Below are 21,248 nucleotides of genomic sequence, written 5' to 3'. Positions count from 1 at the left end.
AGTAAAGGGTCAGCATTAAAACTCCACCAGATTAATCAGAAAAGCCAACTTTTAAGCACATACCCAGAATGATTTTAGTACAAAATAGCCCCCTCGTGCCTCTTAATGTTTTCCTTTTGCATATTACTACCGTATCACATCACGGGACATTAAGCATATTTCAACTCCTGGGACTAACTCAATCATGTTTTTAGAAATTGAAAACAAATGTTGTAACTGGATGAATGCTAATAGTGAAGTAATAACAATTTCCTAGTAGGCGTATTTGTTTAGTGGATTGCCTAGTTTTTCAGCTTGCAAACACTGGAATGTCTATCACTCACTGAAACCTTTTTTTTTTTTTTTTTTTAAGGCAAAAGTTTGTCAATAATTTGGTTTACCTTAGTGGAATTACTGTCCTCACCCAAAGGTAACTTAGAAAGTTGGTTTTACTCCAAGGGTAACAGAGACCAACCTAATCCTAGACTCGATTTAAAAGTACTGTCCTCCTCCCTTCTTGCTGGAATTTTCTGTAACATAATAAGTGTCCCAAATTGTGCTGGCCTCAGCCTGAAGCACAGGGTTATGCACTCTTCTTTTTTTCCCAAAGATATTTAGAAAAATCTGTCTTTGTGCTTGGCAACTACTCTGACAGAAGATAGATAAAAATAAGGGTGGTTTATCAGTTTTGCTGTTCTTATCATGTTTCACGTTGAAGGCTGTTGAAATGATGAAAAACAAACAGCACTAAATAGGGTTCCATCATTATCGCCGCCATGAGGAGCTAAGTTTTTCAGGATCAAAGAAAAATGCATTTGCTTTTAGAACTACAATTCTTCATTTTGATAGGTGCACTGCACTCAGATACTGATGGGTGAAAAACAGAGCAAATTGGAGAAGGAAGTAAAATGTGTGCTGCTGCGGGAACTTGGAAATTCAAACAAAAGTAGGCTGGCATTCTTTTAAAAGCTCTGAATGTTCAACGTTCAATTTCTTAAGAAAAATGTGGTGCCTGAGGTTTGTTATTTATGAGCAACTGGAGTAAAACATAAGCACAGGTTGTTTCCATCTCATCAAGTTATAAGAACTCCCTTTATCTTTATAAACACGTAGCAAAGGAATACTCCCATGCAGGGGCCTTTGGGGGAATGTTCCTGTACATGCTATTGATCCAGAAGAAGACAATATTTTTTAACTTACGTTTTTAAAAAATTTGCAACTCAAGTTGAGCACCTTTGAGTTCCCTGGCATGGAAATTGCCAGGAGAAACTGTCAAACGCAGTAGAGACAAGGAAGCTGTTGTTCTTCCCCTAAAGGAGAGTATCGACTGGCATAAAGATAATAACCAGAAAACAAAAATAAGGTATGGCAGTTGCCAATAAAGTGGTATAAATTGTCATAAGGATCCAAAGAGAAATAAACCAAGGGTAAATCCTTGGTCCAGGATGCAGCATGTGAGTTGAGTCTTGAAGGAAGGTAGATATCAACATGTGGACACAATAAGGAGGACAGAAAGCCTGCATAAGCAAAAGGCCAGAGGCGGGAAAGCTTAAAATATGTTTAAATTTCCTGGTTCTGAGGGAAAGGTGTGACTCTTATAGTAAAAGTATTGTTATTACCTGAGAGCCATGCAGATTTAATGATGGGACCAGTGCCTAATACACATCCAGATGAAATTACTAAACCTCTAAGTTAATGAAAAAACCCACAAGCACTTGGGGTAAAATTGCTACTGAAAGACAAAAAATAAGACTTCAAAATACAAAGGAAGACCGTGGAGCAATATATTTAGAGTTTGAGAAGATAATATTGGAGCCCAGTAATCCTGCACATAGCCAAGTTGCTGGCCCTATGTAAAGGCAAATAAAGAGCTTCTCAGATATATAAGACATCAGAAATAATACTACCCACGCATATTTTATATGAAGCATTATTCAAAGACGTATTCTAGCAAACCAATAAATGTAACAAAATAAAGAACTCAAGAATAGATGAGCCATGTCATAAAGGTAAACTATGAACAAGTAAAACAATTATTTTAAGCAATTGCTGTTAACAGAGTTATAGATGTAATAAAAAATTTAAACAATCCTTAAAATGGGAAATAAATGTGTAGAACATGCCCTTTTTCCCTCACTGCCCTGCAGCCACCCTGGCTTTCTTTTAATTACTCCAATATACTAAGCTATTTTCCATTCCAGGGTCTCTTCTTGGGATATTCTTTCTCCTCAAAAGCTTTCCCACCCATCTTCACTCAGCAAACCATTCCTTGTCCTTTAGGTATTGTATTAGTTCGCTAGGGCTGCCATAACAAAGTACCACAGACTGAGGGCCTTAAATAATATAACTTTATTTTTTCACAGTTCAGGAGGCCAGAAGTACGAGACTCAGGTGCCATCAGGGTTGGTTTCTGGTGAGACCTCTCTTCTTGGCCTAATTTACCGTGGTCGCCTTCTAGCTGTGTCCTCACATGGCCTTTCCTGCATACTTGTGCACAGAGAGAGAGATCTCTGGAGTCTCTTATATTCTTACAAGGTCACCAGCTGTACTGGATTAGGGATCCACCATTATGACCTCATTTAACCTGAATTACCTCCCTAAACACCCTGTTTTTGAACAGTCACAGCGGGGGTTAGAGCTTCAACATATGAATTTTGAGGAGACGCAATCCTGTTCCTAACAGCTATCAATTTAAATGACACTTCCTGAAAGGTGCTCTTCCAGGATTCTACACATTTACCTCACAACAGTTGTTGAGATTTATAATTATATATTTATTCATATGATTATTAATATCAAATTCCCCCACTACACTGCCATCTCCACGAGGCAAGGATCATGTTTTTTCTGTTCACCACTTCCCCGATATCTTAGCACATGATAGGCACTCAGTAAATATTTGTGGGATAATAGCCTGCAGAATCTTAGGAAAGAGTATAGTATAGCAAATGAGGATGGAAGCACAAAGTAATGAGCATTTCCTGTCTGTCCCTGGGTGGTGGTACGAATAGATGAATTAGGATAGTCTGTGCTGGTAATATGTAACCACCAGCTTGGGGTGGCAGGGGTTGGAGGTAGGGAATAGTATTGGTCAATTACATTGGTGTAAGTACTCCCACAGTGGCAGATTCCAGGCTACAAATATGACATCACTGAATCCAAAAGCTGGGGAGAGCTACTCAGTAGCATACCATTATATAATATTTTCACCTGAAGGGCATAAATGTAAAATAATTAAGAAGTAATGTATTTTGAGTGTTACCTTTGTTTTTAATATTATTATTTAAGCAGGATTTCTGAGAATTTAACAACTGACTTTTGCCAGCTCTGGCACACCACTGATGGATAGATGAATAAAATTGTAGAAACTGAATGCGTAGAAATTTATAATTTGTTATTGTGCAGGGAAAAAGGCAAAAACAATGCAAGCTGATCCTTAAATTTTAGACCCGAATGACCTGAATCTGAGCAGAGAAGATGTTGATTATTCTTGGTATATGTTTATTTCTAGAGAAACCTGAGAGCAGTCTGAAATATAGGTCTCCCTTATGCTCAAAGAAAGGGCTGTTACTTTAGGAATCGTTTGTTTGAAGATGATTGCTGAACCATGAAGGAGAATGAGAGAAAGGAGGACAGAACTTTGGGGATATTATCTCCATTTTGGGGGCTGGCAGAAATATGTAAATTAGAGAAAGAGATTCCGATGGAAGAATCCAGAGAAGTCAGAGGAGGATCAGCACAGGGGTCAGATAGAAAAAAACATTACGGGGCTCCCCTGGTGGCGCAGTGGTTGAGAGTCCGCCTAACGATGCAGGGGACACGGGTTCGTGCCCCGGTCCGGGAAGATCCCACATGCCGCGGAGCAGCTGGGCCCGTGAGCCATGGCCGCTGAGCCTGCGCGTCCGGAGCCTGTGCTCCGCAACGGGAGAGGCCACAACAGTGAGAGGCCCGCATACCGCAAAAAAAAAAAAAAAGAAAAAAACGTTACATACTGAGGCACAGTCTAAAGAGCTGCCAGTAGATTTCTGAATATGACATTTAGAGTTGATCTTTGATTTTGGTTTCCAACGTGTTAGAAATTCTACCCTTTCCTAGAGTCAATGGAACCATTACGTGAGTCACAGATCTTTTTGGCTAATTTCATATGCAACATGTTTCAGGTTATTTTGTATTTGAGATCATTACAAAATCTCCTCCCTTCCTACCATCAACCCAAAGGGGAGGGATTATGTTCACCATAATCCCTCAATCAGAGTCATAGAAACCAAGGAAGAAAGGCTTTTCAAGGAACTTTCATTAGGGAGAGTCAAGCACTACTAAAGGAATGTTATAGAGGGATGGATCAAAAGAAAGTTTCCATGTTTGTCAACTGTTGCTTACCCAGATGGCAGGAAGACATGTGAAGTAATGGTGATGCCCTGAAATGGGGTGCTAAAGTTTAGCATCTCAGAACCTGCATTTGAGTCCCTATTTGGCCATTTACCATTAGCTATACGACTTCAGGGAAGTTCCCGAATGTTGTGAATCATTGAAGGGGAAAAGAAACTGACAGACATTTGCTGAATACCTCCAGGACGCCGAGCCCTGCCATCTCATTTACCTTGAGAATATGTGTGAAAGCAGAAACTTCCTCAAATGTAAAGTATTATTATTGGAAATATGGGGAGGAAAGGAAGAAAAGCTTGAGGGGGTAGATTAAAGCAAGATTTTGAAAGCCTGATCTCAAATGATCCTGTGGTGATTCTATCAAAAATTTCCCGGCATTAACATTTCCTATTTCTTGTTGTCAGCTTTAGAGGTAGAATTTTTAGATGGAGTTTGTACCTACAAAGCGACTGCATCTTTCTTTATGTTTGCAAAACACTCTGTATTTTTAATTCAGCCTTAAAACTTACTAGATAATTAACGAGTGAATTTTCACTATCATGATTTAAGAACAACAGAAAAACGAGAGGTTAAGTGACTTTCTCAGGGACACCCAGCCACTGGTATCTGGAAAAAGTATTTTGAACCTCAGGGTCTTGCTTCAAGCTAAGAGACACATCTAACATTTAAAACCCCCAAGAACTCTTCATCATAGAAAAGAGGTAACATGTAAGTTCCAGGGACACTTTCTTCCCTCTCTTCCATATGAACAGCAAGATTGGGCTGTTAACAATATTTTGTGTTTGGAGGAGGAAAAAATAAGTTTTGCGCAAGTCATAGCCTCTGTTCTTTGTTTCTTTTCTTCCCACAATTCATGAGGTAGACACAGGCACATGTCTGATTTTTTTCCTTCCTCATTTTTTTTGGAAAAAAAAAATGAATTTTTATCACCATGAAGAGGTTGATATTGTTAGGGTCTGGAGTTATCCCTACCAATTTTGCAAGATTCTGTAGTATCTTTTTGCCAGAATACAGAACCATGCATCATCCAGACATCTGGAACGGCCCCCGAGGCATATTTGGAGAAAATACTCCTGCCACTGTCTAGATTGGACTTGATTCATAGGGTTCAGTTATATGGCTTACAGTGTGTCTTCCACTAGGTAGAAATGCATGAAATTGTATCTAGATGGAAGTAATGCACAATTAGAAAGACAACACAGAAAAAGGAAAAAGATTTACTTAGTCTTAGAACCCACCAAATGTGGAGGCCGCCTCTGTCTTCCAGGCTAATTCTTACCTAGTTTCTTTATTTGCAGTGTGATGGTTTATCAGGAGACCAAGATGTGGAAACCACTCAAAGCATTTTCCTGTCTCCTTCCTCCCTATCAGACACTTTGTGGAGTCTTCAGGTATTCTCCACATAGTTCTGAACCTTTATCAAATGTAGGATTTCTTCCACTGACTGAGGGATCCTGTTACCAGATCTGGATAGGACGCTCATTATACAAGGCCTCTCATGCCAATCACTAAGTCATTCACTTTTTCACAAACATTATTGCACACTGACTGCGTGCTTGGTGCAGGGCACAGGAAACAGAAAATGCAGTTCCTGCTCTCAAGATATGCTCATTATTTGCAGACAGTGGCCCTACCAGACTAACTAATAATACGATGTGACTGGGACTGTAGGGTGGTATTTAAGACAACAGGGATCTGGGACAGAGGGTGATTATAATCCTGCTGGGGGTATGGGGGAGGGAGAAGGTGGGGAGTGTAAGGGAAAACTTGCCATCTTACAGGTTTCTTTGGTAAAACTAACAAAAGAAAAGGGGACTTCGTGGATCTCAGTGCATTAGGTTTCTAATTGTTTTGTGCTAGGAAATGTGCTATCATCTCAGACTCTTTTTCCCAAAGGCTTTTGCATTACACTTCAATGTCATGTCACTTTGTGGTTTAAACCCTGAATGGAGTCTTAGAGTCAGTATCCAGAGGCTCTCTGACTAGATACTGACAGTTTTTACATCTGACAAGACAAAAAAAGTAAACAATTTTTAAATAGTGGTTATATCCTGTTTCCGCATAAACTAGTATCTGAACCTCAGGGCTCCTATGTGGAGGCTGGGTTTGATCTGTGCTGCTCAGTAGTTACATAAAGGTAATATTTGTTACAAAATGCTCACTTACCACCTACAGCCACTTGGCAGTTGAATCAGGTACCCTAGTGCTCATTAAACTCATTTATACGAAGTTTTGGTACATCCCTTGCACTGGTGCTTCACTAGGCCTATGAAAATTTTACATGCAGCTCCCAGAGCCATTCTATTTCTTTTGCTATTTCAGTCTACTCAGTTCCCCATCCTTTCCTGTCCTTCAAAACTTGGTTCAAATGCCACATCATCCACAAACCAACACACGGTTTTTTTCTTGTGTTATAAATATTTATGTAAAGTATTATCTCCGTTGATAATCTGAGCTCTAGGTAGGATCTAAGTCACCTTTAATGTTGTAACCCCTATGTTACTTAGCAAAATACTTCACTGCTCATTGAATGAAGAGATGGATGTATCAGTGCACAGGTGGACAAATAAATGAGCACATAGAAATACAAATGACGGGGAACACTGGTACGTAGTGAATGAAGGAGGCTGTCTGTTGCTTGGTGTCTAAGGTGCTGGTATATAACCTATTCCTGTTGATTACATGTTTCCCAGCCAGGTAAGCATCCATGATCAGAACGAGAAAAATATTTGGATTCAGCCATACGTGACACATAAGTGGACTCAGCCAAAAGGGTTTGATAAAATTAGAGACAATAAAAGGCTTACCTTGGATTTAAGAACACAGATGTGTGATTTTGTTAGTATTCTTTCCCACACTCGAGGAAATTCCAATGTTCCAACCACCGGACTCTGTAATCCAGTTCAGTGAATTAGGTTGTCTCGTTGGCGGCAGAACTTGTCACTGTGCTTCGTTGACCTCTCACCTCCTCTTCTTTGAATCAGTTCCCACCAACTGGAGAACAACCCAGAAGTCCATATAAGTAATGGAGTTTAAAAAAATGCCTCAGAGCTTCTTCAGTAACAAAGACTGAGGCTTTTATTTTCCCACACAGAATACTTGAATTTCACCTAAAATTTCAAAATACATTCAACTCTGGAAGAAAAAGGAGTAAAAGCGAGAAGCACACCCACACTCTCTAGTGATTGCTTTTTATTAAGAATTTCTTTCCATTGAGAATACACTGCACTATTTTGAGTATGCAGCAACATTTTAATATTTTAATTATACACTTCCCACTAGATTGGTTTTAAAACTTCCTCGCTGAGTTTTAGAGTGTGAAATGTTTCAAGTTGAATGATTTACTAGTTTTCTTTTTTCCTTTTTTTTAATAAATTGAACTAAAATAGACTGAAATAGTTTGTAAAAAGATAAAGCCTAGTTCGATCTTGACCAGTTTTTAAAATATCTTTTAATGTAAAAAGCCTAAATGCGTTTTTTTCATAATAATTTCAAACTTTGTGTTACGTGATCAAGGAGCACAGTAGTTATAGATTTAATAATTTTACATTTTGAAACCAATCACCTTTTACCTGTTAATTTGTTCCCTACCCTTTGGTTTAGAATGCCCCCAAATCATCACAGTAGCTATTTGAGTAGAATTAATGGATTTAAAACGTCGTTAATTAAAGGTAATGAGAATAATGTTATGATGTGTTGGTTCCCCAGGAGATTCATTTGGTCCTTTATTTTCTCTGTTTTCCTTGTAGCGCGGGAGTTGGCCGGACCGGCTGTTTCATTGTGATAGACGCCATGTTAGAAAGAATAAAGCATGAAAAAACTGTAGACATTTACGGCCATGTAACTTTAATGAGGGCCCAGAGGAATTACATGGTTCAGACAGAAGACCAGTACATCTTTATCCACGATGCACTGTCGGAGGCAGTGACTTGCGGGGATACCGAAGTGCCGGCTAGAAACTTGTATGCCTACATTCAGAAGCTGACACAAAGAGAAACAGGAGAGAATGTCACAGGGATGGAGCTCGAATTTAAGGTATGATATTAGATGTGATGTGGTAATTCAGGAACAGTCATTCTGGAATTGTCCTTCTGAACCTTTCAAATTTGTGAAGTTACAAGATTCACCTGACCTTCTCCCTCAGGTGTCTGACTGTAAAACACTTTCTTCCTCCTTCCCTTTTCTATCCTTTGCTTCCTAATAATACCTAGAGCTCTTTTGTACCCTAATTTAAACTGAGAGATCATACTCTCAGAACATAATATTTAAAACTTCCATAGTCTATATGGACTCATTAGGTAGAAGTGAAAAGCAGTACAGTTGGAAGAGTCCTTTGCTTAAAAGCAAACAAAATCTTTGTATCTAATGAGGGAATCTTGGGTACACTGAAGTCACGCTACAGGCTAAAATTATCTTTGATTTTTTCTTTTTTCCTACAACAGCGTCTAGCCAGTTCTAAAGCTCACACCTCAAGATTCATCAGTGCCAATCTTCCATGTAATAAATTCAAAAATCGCCTTGTTAACATTATGCCATATGAATCCACAAGGGTATGCCTGCAGCCTATCCGAGGAGTAGAAGGATCTGATTACATCAATGCCAGTTTTATTGATGGATACAGGTATACACTCTTGCTCCCCTGACAGTCCAAAGCCTTGATATCTACATGTGCCCTAGTTTCACAGCCAGCATGAATTTCATCTCAATTCAAAGTGTTTTCTTTCTGCAGAGGTCAGCATCCAGTCCCTTGGTATTCGCTTTTTTATTATTTTAGAGAGGAGTAAGAAGAAGCGGTCACAGAGTTTTTAATCTGTCCATGTGCACTCTTCTTTCAGAAGTCATTTGGATGTGGAAGGAGTTAATAAAGAAACTGTTTGTACCATATTATATAAATTGAATAGATTGTGTAAGAGTCACTTCTACAAAATGAAGTTGCACAACTGTTTCTTACGCGATTTGTGTGACACGTGAAATTGAGCTGTTAGCATTGCTCTGAAGTTTAAGTAACAGTGATAAAGACATACATCATAATATTAACAAAGCAATTTCTTTTGCAAAATCTCCCAAATGTATTAAATGTTCTTATTTGATTACACAATCCTAATGGGAATTTACTGCAATAGCATTAATAATGTTTTCATTTTTTATTACCTGGTCTGATGTTTACATATCAAATGCGAAGCCTTTGCATGTTTTCTGATGACTTTAACATGCTCTTTTCATTCTCTGTGATTCAGACAACAGAAAGCTTACATCGCTACCCAGGGGCCCTTGGCAGAGACCACCGAGGACTTCTGGCGGATGCTGTGGGAGCACAATTCCACCATCGTTGTGATGCTCACCAAGCTGCGTGAGATGGGCAGAGTGAGTGTCTCCTTATAAGACACTCAGACCACAAGAGAAATGAGGATTTCATTTTAAAAACCCGAATGCCAGCGTCATTTCTTTGAAACACAAAGTACTCTGGACGTGTTCTGGGCCATTCATTACTGTGTTGAATTTTAACTTGCAAAGCCATATCAAGTTCTTTCATTTGTGTGTTTTGAAGAAAGAACTGGTACTTGGTTCCAGTGAAACACAATCATAGAGACAAATACGTCTGACTTGTTTTGACTCTCAATGTGTTCTTACTTCCTTTCGCTCTGGACAAGCTAGAGCTTGGGTGCCATCATTACTCTGTATGAAGAAACTTGACTTTTTTCATCTCTGAAGCAAATTTTTACCTGCTCATCTTCCACTCCCATTAAACTGTTGGAAAGTTACGTAGTTTTTCTAAGGATATAATCTGGGAACCTCAGGTTTACTTTTAAAAAATGATTCTTCTGAAAAATATATAAAATAGCATTAGAGACACCTAAGACCTACCACTTAGATTCAATAGATACAAGCATTCTGCCGTATGTGCTCGAGATGTTTTCTTTCTCGTCTTTGTATAAACTCAGTGGTAGAGACGTATCCAAAACCCAACTTTTTAGAGCCCACAGAGAGAGTGAAAAAATACCAACTAGGAAAGTAACTTGACTTTTCTGATTTGGTTATTGAAGTCATTAAAACTGCGTGGGCTCCAGTTTCCTCAGCTGATGGAGATTGGACTAGGTCAATTCAGAGGTTTCTTTCTGTGTTCACACTTGATGGTTCTCTTCATTCCAAAACACAGTGTTGATCAATGCATGATTAACGTGACTAGCCTTATGTCCGAGGACTGATGTAATTAATTGTCTAACTTGTAAGTATGAAGATGCTTACCCTATTGAAGAATTCAGTCAACTGATGTGTATTAAGCACCTACTGTATGCCAAGTACTATGCTTGATAACATGCACAAATATTGAACCACGATTTCCCTATCCTCGGGGAACCTATGGTTTCAAAGAGACAATGAGTCATATGCGATTGGAATCACCTTAAATTCTAAAACTGTATTAGTGAAAGAAAGACATTAAATATATAGATACCTGATAAACAAAACTTTATTTACACTTTACGTAGCTTGACATTAATCTTTTTTTTCTTAGGAGAAATGTCACCAGTACTGGCCAGCAGAACGATCTGCAAGATACCAGTACTTTGTTGTAGATCCCATGGCTGAGTACAACATGCCACAATATATACTAAGAGAATTCAAGGTCACAGATGCCAGGGTAAGTTGGCACAGTCTTATGCTCTTAACCATTAACTGAAAAGTCATCTAAAATGCATCCCTGGGAGAAATATTTTCCAAGCGACCATACTCCCAAAGTGAAGAGAAATCACTCATCCTGGAGGATTTTTTTTTTTTTTCAAACGTAAGAGTAACTTCTCCTGTCCTGTAAGGTTTCTCACAAGCCCAGGCTTGGCTCACATTCAAACGTAGCATCTGGCAGCCCAACTTTGGGGACGTGCTTGGTGAGTGTGTGTGCCGGGAAGCATTTATTGATTGCTTGGCTGTGCTTACATTCACCTCCTCAGCTTATTCTCTTTGGAGCTTTTTTGACTTCTTCATTACTTGAGGCTGTAAATATGTTGTTGTTTTGCTCAGCCCTTTAGGTCACGTTGGCTTGGAGGTTAATTTGGTATGATTTTAAAATTGCTGAGCAAATGGCATTCTTTAGAAGAATCTGACAAGCTTTACACATTCTAATTTGATTCCTGGCATGGTTTATTCCTCGGTGTGCTAATGTGTCTGTCCACGAGAGCTGTGCACCCACGACCCTTGTTGGCTAATTTTCATTCTGCATTTCTTATCTAGACTGCTGAGTGCAAGGTTCAGCCCTGATGTAAGATGTTCTATGCATAAACTTTAATATCCTTGCCTTTGGCCACTTTCAAACCATGATTACAAACACATCTTAGGAGAGAGTGGGGTCAGTCCAAAGCCCTGCTTTGTTTTTGGAACTGTCACAGTGGGTGGGTTGAATAAAACTGTAGGGTAGAGCTATTTACTTGATCCATTGTTTTTGTTGGAAAGCAGCTTTCTCAACCAAGACTCATGTTTAGAGATTGTCTACTAATCCCCAAAGCCTGGCCCTGGCTGTTGACCTAAAGTGAAAGGGAAATTGGTTAGCAGGCTGCTTGGCCCAGGTGACAGACCTGTTAATCCCAGAAAGTCTGAAGTCTTAACTACTCTGAAGGTGACTATACTCAAGACAGCAGTTAAGTCCCTAGGTCTCGTTTTGAGTTGCCCAAGCAAGCATGCCTTGGTGACCCATCGCTTTTAAAAAAAAAAAAAAAAAAAGGAAAAAGCATGCCCTTTCAGAGTCTGAAGCTAGATATGTGAGTGAAAACTCTGAGTGCATTCCAAGCAAACTCACCGACCATTTCTGACGACAGTGTAGGAGCCAGCCTCTGCAAATGGCAGAGACAAGAAACACTGAAGCAGGAACTTGTTCATATGTTTTGTTTTGAAGCCTCTCTGTGATTGTATAATTTTCTTAGCTGCCATAGCATTTGCTGTTTGTGCTCCTAGTATGTTTCTAATCTCAACTTCCCAGTTTAGAAAGCAAGTTGGCACTTGAGAATACAGTATTGTTAAACAGGTAACCTTTAAATGGAGTCAGGTGGTCTCTCCTCCAAATCATAAAGGTCTGTACACATGCTATTAAAAACAACTATGGTCAGAAATGAAATCCCCAGGACAATCAGAGGAAGACAAATCTGTATTACCTAGCCTCTGGCTTCCCTTCCTGTGCTTTTCAAACCTTTTCTAGAATCAAAAGGAAGTAAATCATGCTTCCATGGTAACCATCCATAAGTCTGTTATGGGGCCAAGCAGTTACTTTCATATTCTTCAGTATTCTCACAAACTGGATGTGATCTCCCAATTTATTTCGATTCCCAAATGATTCCAGTCAGGAATATGCCCTGTTCGTATGGAAACCACCAGGCTGGTTGATATGTGTCCATCTCAAGTTGGGCCATCCCCTCTTCTCCATATAACTGAATGAGAAGGATTGGGTCTCTGTCTACTTAACCAAAATCTTGGGAACTTGCACATCTATATCCAAAATGACTTTAATGTGGAGAGAGTTGTTATAAAAGTGGAAAGGAGGACCAAACTGAAGCCTTAACTAGGAGCAGGGACTCCTCAAATAGAATCAGCCCCTGTAAACTTGGAATTTGGATTCTCTCTCTCTGTTGATTGAGGGAAGAAAGTTGATGGTCATAATCGTTATTCCTGCTTCTGTAAACAGAGGGTCCCTTCTGCTTTTGTTGTGCTTCCAGAAACACTGTGCCATTCCAGAAGGAATCAGAAGTCCCTTAGTGTCTTCTTTTGAAACCATTTATACTTCATGAATCAAAGAAATCTTGCCTAATCACTTTAGGAAAGATAGACTGCTCCTGTATCTAGCTTTTGGTTTGTCTGTGTTAAAGCCCCGCACAGACACCTCAGTTCCTGTGGTCAGCCAGGAAGAGTCCTTTTTCAGAAAACAACATTTATCTACTAATAATCTCTCCTATCTCCTTGAGGGACACTTCACTTCCTGCTCAACAGCACAGTCGCCTGGTACACGCTGTGTATACTGCCTTGGCTAGAAATAGTATACCTCTGAGACGTGTGGGGCATCCAGGTTAAATCCAGCTACCCAATTTGCATCAGATCCTTTCAGTGTCACTAGCTGTCATTTGACAATGCTGCAAATAAGCAGACACAGCAAATGTGAAGGTATCATGACAATAGCAAAATCTCTGGTCTGGATGACATGCCTGGATGTTCCTTTCAGTAGTAAGAACTTATTGGATTCTGAAAATTTTGAAATGGAGTGTATATGTTCCACTTTGGTTTTGAAGGCAAACTTTGGGGCTCAGAGCATTTACTAACATGGGAACTAGGTGGCTTTTTATGAAAGCTCAGGTTTTTAATGGGCATTGTGAGAGTAAATAAATTTGCAATTTAAATATATGTGAATGTAGACAGTGTTAATAGCAGGTAAGATACTAACTGACTAATTTTCTAGTTAAACATGTTTCTAACTTTTTCTTCCCTTTTTCTTTCCTTTTTTGGAAAAAATCATGCCTGCTGTTGTGGTCTGTGCACTGGCTGAATCCTCCTGGCGTCCTCCTTTGCGGTTGGATACGTGGCTTTCTCTCTAAAGGACGGGCAGTCCCGAACCGTGAGGCAGTTCCAGTTCACTGACTGGCCAGAGCAAGGAGTGCCAAAGTCTGGAGAAGGATTTATTGACTTCATTGGCCAAGTCCATAAAACAAAAGAGCAGTTTGGCCAAGATGGACCCATTTCAGTCCATTGCAGGTGAGAATCAGGAATGATGAGTTTCCATTTGTGCTGAATGCAGTAACTTTGAAAGTATGTACTGCTGTCTGTTCATTGTTGGTACCAATTTATCGTAAATCTGCATAACTGAAGTTTTATTTTTATTTTTCTCAGAAGTGTATTGTAAACCCTAAAGCAAAAGGACTCATTTCTCTTTCTTTCCACAAAGTGAAAATAATCAGAGGAAGATTTTTATCTTCAAATTTTGCCTCTTGTAACAAAGAACCAAACTGTGTGTTCTTTGCCTGTTTTACCGTAACAGGAATTGTTTGTACACCACCGAGTGATAATTTGTTCAGTTTATCATACCTCACTTGTTTTGCTTTCATAGCATTACCCTGATAATTATCTTTCTGTATCTTTCTCCTACGTTTGCCTTCTTGAGAAAACTATAGTTATTAAGCCTTAATAACAATACTAATTCTTTTCAGTCAATAAGTGATTAGAATGGTACCTCAGTTAAAGTTGCAATTTGCTTGAAAATTGTTGCTATATCAGAAAATGAAGCACCTTCAAGTTAATTATTTTCAATAGTTTCCACGGCATTTTATAATTCAAGTCACTGAAGCTAATAGAAATAGCAAGTAAACAGTTCAGAAAGGACAATTACCATAAATTTAGTGCTTTTGGAAGTTCCTATGCAAAAACCTTCTAGCAAAAGGATTCACCTAATATTTTTTAGTTTCAGTTTGTAATCTCTTTATGGTCAAAATCTTGAAAGAGTTTATTAAAAAATGTACTTTGCTTCCCCCCCAGAATCCCAAACTACAGTTCTTAGTGATATGGGAGACAGGTCTCAAAACAGGAGAAATATTAGACATGGGCTTCAAAACATCTGAGCTCTAGTCCCACTACTATCATCACGTAGCTCTGTGACAGTAGGGAAATTTCTCTAGACCTCAGTTTTCTCAGCTGATCTCCAAGACCCCTTCTGGGGACACACAGTGTGCTATTATATGAGAAGCAGACCTTATTTATACACATTTGCTGTGTGTTGAGCTTATCCAAAGTTCTTTGCTCTAGACCACCAAAGAGCATGTAGGAAATGATGCAGGGACTCGATATTCAGACAAAGTGGGTGGTATATACGGGACTTGAATTACCTGGATATCCCCCTTAATTTTCCACATAATTTGCCCAAATCCTAATCCAAATTTTCCAGTATAAGCTATAAAGAAAAGAATATGTTCAACACATTTTTCTTTAACTTCAGGCATTCCCATAAGTATAAATAAGTGTGTGTATGCATGTATCTCTTTTCATTGCTTTGTCACAAAATTATTTGTATATACAAAGATTCTTTTGTATACTATGACATGTTATTCATATATCTTAAAGACTTCCAGATATCTTCTCTTATCTGGGGATATTTTAAAAATACCACTCATTTATAGCTTATTAAAAACACGATAAAGTCAATAAATTTGGAAGTTATAAGGCCAGTGTCTGTTATTTTCTTGAAAGCACCTAGTAGAAAGCCAGAAACCCTATATTTTTGTTACATTTGAGCAATCAAAGCAAGGTAAGATAGACTCTGAAGTACCTGGACCATTCAACAAAAAGATCATAAATCACAGTCTCTCAGGATTAAGAGAGACTTTCAAGGTTGAAAGGGACCTTCAAGGTCATCTACTCCAGCTTAACAGAGAGCCTTGACTGTGCCTGGTTATCCTTAGTCACTTCGTAAAACCTGCCTATGGATTTTAAAGCTTCACTTACATTTCTGTTAGGACTCTTTAGAAAACCCAGTTTATAAAGGGACACACTATTTATATATCAACTACATCCCGAAGTGAATGAATCCATCCATTTTCTACAGCCTGTACCAAAGCATTACACATGCTGTTTAATTAGGATCCAAAAATGTAGGGATTTTTCAGATTATTCACTCTTTTCCTCATTACCTAAACCTCCAGATGCTTTCCTACTTCTTAAGAGCACAAAAGCTATGAATTATTTTTCTTCTCTTGCTGCTGTTACAATTCTGGAATCATCTTAAAACATTAAAGAAAACAGAAACTCAAAACCTTGCTAACGTGGTGGAAAGAATCCTGGTGTTTTAGCTACTGAACATCTAAAAACAGTAGATAAGTGTATAGCTCAGTGGCTCTTAACCACTGTGTTTTTTTTCTTCTTCTTCTTTTTTGAATTTTTTCCAGTTTAGAGACCCCTTTGATAATCTGTTAAAGTTGTAAGTTTCAGAAACAAAATATATATATATATATTTACACAATCCATACATATAAGATATTCATAGACCCTTCCAAAGACTAAATGAGGATCCCATGTCAAAAATCCTGTTATATTGATAGAATCTCCCTTCTCATATCAAAACTGATGTCTGAATTTGAATAGTCTATATACCTTTGAATAGTTTATATACTTATAGGTATATAAATATACCTATATTTATTTTTACGTCTAGGTGATGGGACATGTTGCACAGATTCTTAAGTGACTACAAGAAAATCTGAAGGCACCCAGTTTGTCTTACCTTATCTGAATTATTTCAAATGTAGAGAACAAACGTATGGACACCAAGGGGGGAAGGTGGTGGGGGATGGGGTGGTGGTGGCATGATGAATTGGGCGATTGGGATTGACATGTATACACTAATATGTATAAAATAGATAACTAATAAGAACCGGCTGTATAAAACATAAATAAAATTCTAAAATTCAAAAAAAATGAATTATTTCATACTTTAAAAATATTAAGCAGGCAGAGTTTAAAATTTCAGGATCTACGTGAAGAGTATAAATCTGTATTTTATTTACCATTCCTTTTATCCATTTATTTTATGTTTCCTGGGCCTTTCCAAAATGACATATAATCCCAGTTGAAAGGTTATTATATTTTATAAGACTTAATCCTAATTACTGCACATTCATTCTCACCTGTTATCATGGCACACTGTCTTAAGAGTAATCATTTCATGAACCCAACACCACATTTTCCTGAACATTGCTGTAGTAGAACCCAATGTAATATGGAAGCTGGTGGACATACGTCCACCTCCAAGCACATGTGGCCGAGGCCGTGAGTGTCTCATCCAGTAATGTTGTCTTTGTTATTATGACAGTGCGGGCGTTGGAAGAACTGGAGTCTTCATAACACTAAGCATCGTTTTGGAAAGAATGAGATATGAAGGAGTAGTAGATATCTTCCAGACTGTCAAAATGTTAAGAACGCAACGACCAGCCATGGTGCAGACAGAGGTGAGAAAAATCTCCAGGAGTTTGTTTGTCACATCTCAAGAACCAAATAATACATTTTGTTTGCCAAGATCTCCTAGAGTCCAGAGACTCTCAACACCAGAGGCAAAATGCAGGAAAATACTGTAGGAAAAGCATCCAGTTGTTTAATATTTTTGAACCTCATTTTCCCCCTTTGTAAATGGGAGTGACAGTGTCAATGTCTTAGAGCTGGTTTGGAAGTTATCTAAGATGATGTATTAGATTGAACCATGTTAAATTGTCACTATTTGGGGCCTATAAAAATGGCAATTTCATATAATTCATTTTATATATATATATACATTAATGTGATATACATTGCACAAATTTAATATATGTAAAAAGCCCAATGGTAGATAATATACTTGGTAGATAATAGACCCTTGGCCCATTTTATGCCTCCATTCTCCTTCTATATGCCTAGGTATTATCAACTGCTCTATATTTCATTTCTTAATAATGGTATTTTAAAATATTTGCATCCTGGATATGCACTAGAGAAATTAGCCTTCCATTTTCTACTCCAAGAATTGATATGAAAATTCTGATATTTTTCAGAATAATAGGAATTCATGACTTAGCCAGTCTGACCTACTGACTTCATTTTAAGGATAATATAAGTGATAGACAGTGTTTTTGTTTCTCAAAAGGCCACCAAATTATACAATTTATATGTATTCCTAAATTCATAACCCACAGTATCTTCCAGACTTTGATTTCAAAATAGTGCAAGCATTTGGCTTGCAATACTCAAAACATTATGTCAGCCTGACAAACTTAATGGGTGTTGGGGGTGACGAGGGAAATTGGACGTTTAAAGAGCCTTAACACTTAGCCAAGCAACTTACTGTGACAAGATAGGAAAGCAAACTCCATTTATTTTGCATTACCATTTTTATTGTAGAAAAATGCACATTTAAGCAAAATAGAGACTATCTACTTTCAGCCCCATTGGCTACTGAAAATAAGTTTCTTTTACGGGGAGAATCCTACTTCTTCTCACCCCTTCTTCATCTGTAAATTATAATTTTTCTATCTTATAATGCCCCCACTTATTCCCATTTGACAGTGTTCTTCCCTGTCTGAAAAAGGACATGTTTCATGCTGTTTTAGTTTAGTGTGGTTCTTTCTAGAACAGACAACTAACTAGCCATCACAATGAATTAGGACAAATGGCACATGGGCAGCCAGTCTTGTGATGCCATTTTCAAGGGATGAAAAGCCTAAAAGTTCAGCGCCCTGTGTATTCGGCTTTGTGTGCCTGATGTTCATCACAACGATACCTTTTGGCCGCTTCCCTCACTTATATAAACACATCAGAAACAATGGAGAATAATTCTGATTGCAGGCAACAAGGTCTACTGTCTGATAAGATTTTTTTTTTTTAATTCAAATGTTTTTGGCAACAGCCCAGAAGATAAATGAAACCACATTTTCCTCAGGACAATATGTGTCTGCATAGGCCTCTCTTAAATATGCGAACTGAAAATTACTTACCTCAAATAATTAGATAATTTTAAAAGACGGCTGTGACATATAAGGAGTTCCCATGTTTAGCTGGTGGTAATTGTCTGGTACTATCCTTGGAGAACAGTTCACATATGTCTGGAAGATAATGTTCACAGGAGCTGTTACTACTTTGGAATTAGGAGACTATTTTAGTTGAATTGAGTGGTGAAGTTAATAAGTACCCCATGTGGCTAATGGTTCTTTGCTCAAAACAAAACAAAACAAAACAATTGGTCATTGGATTGAATTGACTGGCGAAAGCAGTGATTTTGCCCCCATCTAGGTGTAACTTTGTCTTCCAACATCGATTTCCACTTTTTTGTTAAAATGTACTCATGGCCCCTTTTCTTTCTCCCCATGCTTTGTCTCCGGCAGGATCAGTATCAGTTCTGCTATCGAGCCGCACTAGAGTACCTGGGCAGCTTTGATCACTATGCAACGTAGAAACCCCTGACCCACTTTGGATTTTTACTGCAAGCCCTTCAATATCCATGGAGTCTCTTCTGAGCCATACAGGGCATTTGAGAAGTCCTTCTTAACTTCTAGCTAACAACCACTTAGTGGGACTATCACACACAAAACAGATTTAAAAAAACAAACTCTTCCGGGTGGACCAAGAATTCACAGTTTAATAATCTAACCTGAGAAATAATAAAGAGAGTCCTGACTGGTGAGGCATCTGAAGGATTTTATTTACAGATACCTCAAGGATTCAAAATAAAGCGAAGAAGAAATCACAGCAAAGAACCGCCATCTTGTTCAGGATTGCTTGATGGGTGCAAAGAGAAATGGCCTGAGTGCAGCAGTTCAGGGCAAGATCTTTGCTGGCTTCTCATGACAGAATGGACTCTGCTTTGACATCGCCCCTTCCCAGCATACTACTCATGATAACATTTTAGGGGGAAAGGGGGTGGGGAATGTTTAAAAAGAAAGTCTTTGATTTAGTTTTTTAGTATTGTAAAGATACTGCTGACCTGTGCTTCATTTTTAACTGTGTAAACTTTTTTTTTTAACGAAATGTATCATTCGATAAAGTGAATTTTAAAAAAGTTACATAACTCTTCATTTTTTATTTCCAAATTGTAGGTTTTTTTAAGCTGTAGAACTGTTATCTGTGATACCTTGCTGTAGAAATATCAAATAATTGGAAAATTTGCACATTTTTGTGCAATACTCTTAATCTACAGTATCGGTCTCGTCTGGTATTACTTTTACACTTCTGTCTGGTTTTCGTTGCTGAGAAAGTACCCATTTTCTTCAAATAATCAAAGAGAACTTTGTTTTGTTCTTTGGAATCAACAGGGAGGCGCAAAGTATAAAGTTGCTGCTAACATATATACATATATATCCATATTTTATAGGGGTGTCTATGTATATATAGTGTGTCCACACAAAAAGATAGATATAGCTATCATTCAGTTCTTCCATGATTTAGTTTTTAAATTTTTTAAGGTAGAGAAGCTATTGTAACACCTTTTTCAATTTGTTATTAATTTTATGACATACTGATATTTCTCAATATCACACAATTTTAATTCTTAAGGGAAATGAGGAATGCACATCAGTGATTGTCAAACCTCACCCCCTTAATTTCCTACCCAATCTCCCCCCACCCCCCTAACCATATTCACAAATACTATTTTGTTAGCCAGGCTTCCAACAAAGTTCAATATTTCTAACACTCTAGTGCAATAAAACATTATTAAATATCTAAGAGGTGTGCATGTGGGAAAGGTCAGTGCATATCCCTTTAGGAGGAGAGAATGTTGTAATATATCAGCTATCAAGATGTTTAAAAAACAGTGTATTCAATTGTATATTGTCTATAGTATGTGCTATGAAATTTGCATTTATGATATGTAACAGGGGCAAAGCCAAACTCATGTTACTCTGTTCAGTCAGAAACATTTTTTGTGGCATACAGCATTCCTGGGAAGTGCTGTACTTTGTTTTCTTTTGGTTTTAGTTTTGCATTTAGAGTGCCTTATAATTGATGCCTATTTTAATAGCATTTCTTTTCAGCTTTTGGTTCATATTTTCATTATTTGTTCGTATGTGTTTCTCTTCCAATTAAAGCATTATCTGTTTACCACATGTACAAAAACTCTTTGAATAATATGCATTCCTAGTTTTCAACCAAGTCGGGGATGTTAGTGATTGTACCAGCCCAAAGCACTTGGATAATCAGGGCCCTTCTTCCTTTCATAATTGTCAACATCAGGAAAAGCTACTTGTTTTATTTGTAATCCCTTCCAAATCAGCTCTGGAACATTCAGTAACTGCACCAAACTTAATTTATTGACAAACATGATTGTCAACTTTGAACATATTTACTATTTCATTAGGATTTTTCTAAAAGGAGAAATTAAAATACATATATATATATATATA

The 21,248-nt window shown here is 38.0% G+C and overlaps 1 protein-coding gene across 1 annotated transcript in view; it reads left to right on the top strand.

Annotated features, from left to right (window-relative positions):
* The window catches only part of PTPRD (protein tyrosine phosphatase receptor type D), a 527,692-nt gene extending 506,741 nt beyond the window's left edge, over positions 1–20,951 (top strand). Inside the window, 7 exon segments of the mRNA XM_032635461.1 lie at positions 8,115–8,400; positions 8,808–8,986; positions 9,603–9,729; positions 10,880–11,005; positions 13,937–14,091; positions 17,195–17,330; positions 19,233–20,951. Coding sequence (XP_032491352.1) covers positions 8,115–8,400; positions 8,808–8,986; positions 9,603–9,729; positions 10,880–11,005; positions 13,937–14,091; positions 17,195–17,330; positions 19,233–19,301 — 1,078 coding nt within the window. The 3' untranslated portion in view covers positions 19,302–20,951.
* The last annotated feature ends 297 nt before the right edge of the window (positions 20,952–21,248 follow it).

This window comes from Phocoena sinus, chromosome 6, assembly GCF_008692025.1.
Source record: "Phocoena sinus isolate mPhoSin1 chromosome 6, mPhoSin1.pri, whole genome shotgun sequence".
Classification (NCBI taxonomy): Eukaryota; Metazoa; Chordata; class Mammalia; order Artiodactyla; family Phocoenidae; genus Phocoena; species Phocoena sinus.
The sequence above is the reverse complement of the archived record's forward strand: the minus strand, read 5'-3'. Positions and strand labels throughout refer to the sequence as shown.